Genomic DNA, 6,124 nt, shown 5'->3' on the forward strand with positions numbered 1-6,124 from the left:
TCAATCGGGGTAATAATTTATTAAACAGATATCATCATTTACCTATTAAAATAATTATAATAAAATTAATAAATTAAATAAATAAATAGAGTCCTTTCAATATCTGGCTGTGTTTTAAACATTACCTTAAATTTGATATAAAAAGCTCTATATAATCTTAATTATCCATCATTGCGAGTAATAATTAGTTTTGGGAAACTAGATTGAACTGATGTCGTGCCAAATGTTAAGAAATGAGCGCCAGTCACAACACATCTTGCTATTTTCTTAGCACGTTTAGAATCCTGAGCAAGTACCATATAAATCGTTCTTTAAAGTATTTGTTGCTAAAGTTGGAATTCAGTAGCACTATCTGATTCAAATGATCAAGTTATGAAGTAATATCCATATTAAGTTTAAAATGTCATTCGATCGAGGTAATAGTTTTATTAAATAGCTATCATTATTTACCTATCAAAATAATTAATAAATTAAATATTATAAAAATAATAAATAGAGTCCTTTCAATATTTGGCTGTATTTTTTATGATTTAAACATTACCTTAAATTTGATGTAAAAAGCTCTATATAATCTTAATGGATCCATCGTTGCGGGTAATAATTAGTTTTGGAAAACTAGATTGAACTGATGTCGTGCCAAATGCTAAGAAATGAGCGCCAGTCACAACACATTTTGCTATTTTCTTAGTACGTTTAGGATCCTGAACAAGTATCACATAAATCGATCTTCGAAAGTATTTGTTGCTAGAGTTGGAAATTGGAATTCAGTAGCACTATTTGATTCAAATGATAAAGTTGCGAAGTAATATCCATATTAAGTTTAAAATGTCATTCAATCGAGGTAATAGTTTTATTAAATAGCTATCATCATTTACCTATTAAAATAATTAATTATAATAATATTAATAAATTAAATATTATAAAAATAAATAAATAGAGTCCTTTCAATATCTCGCTAATTTAAACATTACCTTAAATTTGAGATAAAATTTCTATATAATCTTAATGATCCATCATTGCGAGTAATTAGTTTTGGAAAACTAGATTGAACTGATGTCGTGCCAAATGCTAAGAAATGAGCGCAGTCACAACACATCTTGCTATTTCTTAGCACGTTTAGGATCCTGAACAAGTACCACATATATCGATCTTTAAAAGTATTTGTCGCTAAATTTGGAATTCAGTAATAGTACTATCTGATTCAAATGATTAAGTTTTGAAGTAATTTCTATATTAAGCTAATATTTCATTCAATCGGGGGCCTCATTATATTTGTTGTTTCTAATATAAGCAAAAATTTCATAGTATATGAAATTTGTTGTAAGCCATAATGATCCGTTACGACAAGATAATAAAGGAATAATTTATAAAGAAAATCCATTATATAGTAGATACTTTTTTTTTAGTAAGAATTTGCAAATGTAAATCGAAAATTTTTTTAATAAATATTTTGAATTTAAGGGTAAACCAGTTATTTGTTGCAGATTTTACAATGGGGTATAACAAATCCTATATAAAAGGTAAAAGTAATTAGAATTAAGTAAAAAAAAACCAGGAAATCCAAAATTGTTACCTACTTCATTAAAATTGGGAATACCGTTACTTTCAATGTAATATCCATTTCTTTTTACGTAGCTTTCCAAATTTTATGATGAAGATTATTCTAGTAATAGTTTATTAAATAGCTATCATCATTTACCTATTAAAATAATTATAATAATATTAATAAATTAATATTATAAAAATAAATAAATAGAATAGAATTCTTTCAATATCTGGCTGTATATAATTTAAACATTACTTGAAATTTGATGTAGAAAGCTCAAGAAATGGGCGCGAATCACAACACATCTTGCTATCTTCTTTAGCACGTTTAGGATCCCGAACAAGTACCACACAAATCGTTCTTTAAAAGTATTTGTTGCTGAAGTTGGAATTTCAATAATAGCACTATCTGATTCAAATGAAGTAATTTCTATATTAAGTTTAAAATATTAATTTAGTAATTAGGGCAAATATTGATTGCGGATTTTGATAGAGGAATCTTAATAAATAATAAATCAAACATCAATAAATTTAAATATTTTTACTTGCCGATGCTTCTACTCTCGTCCAACTAAATAGTAGGTTTTGCAGTAGGACTTGTGTCAGTGCCCATTCTGGCAATGGGATTCTGACTTGAAGGCGTTCAGCCACTATTCAGATCAAAGAAGAGAGAACATCTAGATTCGATACCCAGGCACTTGATTATTACACAGTGCACGTGCTAATCTGATAACCGATATCTTGTGATTTTTTCGACGCAATAACCAAATCGTATGTCAATATTACCATTATGAGGCTTTTACACATTTCAATGTCTTTCATGATAAGAAATAGGATCAATTAATTATGAAAATGTCTCAGAACGCAAAAAGCATATTAATAATATTTTAAAGTCCGATGATTTAAAGATTTAAGAAAATGATGTACGGTATGTACGCAAGTTATAAACAAAAGTTTTTGAATAATTATTAATTATATATTTTCTTAATTATAATAATTAGCCAGAATTCAGACGAAAGACTCGCCGATTATAATTCCTCCAAGGTTTCTACTTCACAAGAAACTCTGCTTAAAATCTACTCTATATAGCTCTCAATCATTACGGCTTGATCGAAAAAAAAAACACCAAATTTGAAAACGAACCAATGTTAGCAACTAAGGAAAGAACAAAAGCTCTCTAATACAACAAGTTCTACTACTAGGCATTCGAGAAAAATTGCAGTAGTAACACAAAAAGCGACAAGTCCAAATCCGTGGTTAAACATCTAATGGCAGAGTTGAACATTCGTAAAAAGACCACTCCCATTGGCATGACATATGAAGCAACGAAATCTATCTATTCGTACTGTTACCTAGCTAGCGGCGTATCATTATACGGTCAAGGAAACCTTGATTTGGCGATAATTAACCGAAAAGCTCTAAAACAAAGATTGCTGATGATGGTTGATTTTGAGAAGAATCAAAGTTACTTTACCTCCCAAGAAAACGAAACGTGAACAAAAAGTTGTATTATATAACCTTCTAATAATGTGCTATTGAATTTTCCCGATAAAAAAAAAGAAAAATAGTACAGATGATGATGGCGATGAACAAGGTATTGGAAAAGGACGAACGAATATTACTTCTAATTAAGTTCAAGATGGTGATTAGTACTATCTCTTTAGAAGTTGAAGAAAGAAATACCTTAAAAGGCAGAAATGTGCTTACTTGGCAAACTTTTGTTTTACTTCCTATCGTAAAATGTTAAAACAAGCAAGAAGCAATTGAGAATAAAGACTAATGAGTGACATCAGCATCTGCTAGTGCTATTGTAAGAAGTGTAATGGTGATTTAGTTGAGACAAGAACAAGAAATGCGCATGAAACTGAAGACCTTCTACAGACGATATATCTATGAAATCTGTAGAAACTAAAAGATCTCAACAACATCATAAGCGTCGTGTTACTTTACAACCTAGTTTTAAACTTAATATGTTGTGATTGAACAGGATTCAAGACTAAGGAAAACAGAAAAACTACTTTTAATTTTAGAGTTGATTAGAATTTCTTTCATAATATGGTATTGATATAAAAAAATCTCAATCCAAAAATCTCTAAATCAAAAGCTCCCATTGTTGCAGTCGCTTCACCTGCCTTACCCGAAACTATTGCTCAATTTTGTACAGAAATGTGGTAATCAGAATCTCAATATGAAAGCAAAATATAAGAGTAAAGAATGGATAGCTGCAATATTAATAGGATGCAAAAATGTTAATGGGATGCAAAGTGGTTCTTAAAATTGGAGTCCGTTGTCAAAGTAGCAACAAAAAATACGTCGATTATTGGTTTTTTTCAGCCATTCAATTATAAACTTCAAGTAAAGAGCATGCAAATGAGGTGCGGAAAAGAAACACCTATCTTAATGGGTAAAATCAATGATATGCTTACGATAAGGGTAGTATCGCTGAACGATCAAGAAAACAAGTACCCGCTGTTTTCATCTGCAATGATATCGATCACTCAATGCTCAAAACTCAAATCGTCAAGACTCAATAATTATGACAATTGCAAACGAGAGCGAATTCACAAATTCGACCAGCTGATGTGGGCGAACTTATTTGAGAAGATAATAATTTTTAACTTGCTAGTCGCATGGAGATTTGCCATGATAGTATTGATATGATGAAATAAAGACATTAGATGAATGATGTATCTTTTGTAGAAGTTGCTGAATCAATGTCTTACGAAGATACTGTTGTCTTGGATCACAGAAGGAGTGGAATCTTATGACAATCACAGATTCCTTTCTGTTCATGGTTATAATAAAGGAGGTCAATTTGGACAATATAAATATAGGACAAAACTCTAAATTTCTTTCAATTGACAGTGAATCTTAATTACTTTAAAGTAACATGCGAACTAAAATTTCTGCTGGTAGAAGTGAATTTCGCGAACTACTCTTCAAATAGCCTTTGGCTGATCAAAAATTAATGATGTACATGATGCTATCAAAATTAATGGATAATTCGACGCTTAAACATATCGAACGAGCTATTAGTATAACTGCCGATATAGATGATTTTATTGAGAATATTTTTGATGAGGATGATACAATCGTTGATGGTAATGATTTTACGATTGCCTCATTATCCAAGATAATTTGTTAGCAATTTCAAGTAAAAAAAATATAATTTTTGTAACAGGAATGCCAAATGAACGACACAACAATCAACCTCACCACAGAATAAGCAGGTCAAAGTTCAAATACACGAATGAGCCGCTGTTTAGATTCTTTACTCTATTTGATACATATTATATATTATTAGGCGAGTAGTTCTTCCCACTATGATAAATGGATTAGATAGGTCTTGAGGATTAATGAAATGAGATGTTTGAGTGTTCTTCTGATTACTCATGGGCATTATTGCGTTCATCGGTATATTTTTTATCACTAATCGTCTAATATTCGAACTAATATTTGACTATCATTCGTGCCAATATTAGTAATATAAACTTTAAGCCGAATTATGGTCTAAAGAATAACCAACATATATATATATATATATATACAATTTATTTCTAAAGTTTCAATATTTATTTATTAATTTAGTTTTAATATTAATTTCAATTTTAAATTTATTAAATTTATTAAACACTTTAAATATATACATATTAGCATCTATCTAATATAATCATAATTATAAATAAAAAAAGAGTCAAGTTTGGTCCACAGTTTCACAATCACACGATCCATATCCTGAAAAGAATGAACGTTATCTCATATAAGAATATCATCTGTTCCAAAAGATGCTAAACCTAAAAGTAAAGAGAAAGTAACATTAATGAAATGTTTCTAGGTTATCTTCCCAAATTCATACTTCCCAAGAAAAGTCTATCCTACCTATAAAAAAATATTCCAAGTCCAATTCGTTATACCTAAAGAAAAAAATCAATCAACGCTCATCCCGGTAAATATACTTGTTAACTGTTAGTTCCAAAAGAACTTGCCTCTTTTCGGTACCTACAAATAGAAAAGAAAAAGTAGTTAGTTTCTTCAAAGCAAAATTAAAAAAAAAACCTTAAAAAAAGGTTTCAAAACGAACCGTTTCAAAACTTACCGATCGATCCTACCATCAAAGTTCAAGGAAGCCGAAAACTACAAAAAAAAAGATAAAAAAAATGAATAAAAAAATATAATAAAAAAATATAATAATTATTTTAATGAAATTTCGGAATTTTTTTTTCGAAACTCACCTGAGAATCCGGTCTCACGCGTCCAGGTTCTGGAAAAACTATGGCTTGAAACTTCTTTTGGAAGCTCTAGAACGTGTACAGAGTGTAGAAGGTGTCTCATATGTAATTGATCCAAAAGCCAAAGGATGCTCTTTATGGTACTATATACTCTTGATCCTACTACTCTAGATGGTTTATTTACACATCTTGAGTAAAATTGTGGACAATATTCGTGGTGAAAGTACAAAAAGACATTGGATTATTTTTGATGGTGACGTAGATTCTGAATGGGTAGAAAGTTATGTCACTAAACGTTTGGTTATTGGTGTTATTTGGAGATTTCGTACGTGGAATTACAATTGTACCGC

At 29.8% G+C, this 6,124-nt stretch overlaps 1 protein-coding gene across 1 annotated transcript; it reads left to right on the forward strand.

Moving 5' to 3' along the window:
* Window positions 1–4,516: 4,516 nt before the first annotated feature.
* Window positions 4,517–4,895, forward strand: OCT59_001307 (uncharacterized protein; the record flags this gene model as incomplete). Its single annotated transcript, XM_066139469.1, has 3 exons — window positions 4,517–4,646; window positions 4,727–4,775; window positions 4,850–4,895. The coding sequence occupies 3 exons, from the start codon at window positions 4,517–4,519 to the stop codon at window positions 4,893–4,895; spliced, it is 225 nt and encodes a 74-aa protein (XP_065988869.1).
* Between the last annotated feature and the right edge of the window lie 1,229 nt (window positions 4,896–6,124).

This window comes from Rhizophagus irregularis, chromosome 1 (genome assembly GCF_026210795.1).
Source record: "Rhizophagus irregularis chromosome 1, complete sequence".
NCBI classification, from domain to species: domain Eukaryota; kingdom Fungi; phylum Glomeromycota; class Glomeromycetes; order Glomerales; family Glomeraceae; genus Rhizophagus; species Rhizophagus irregularis.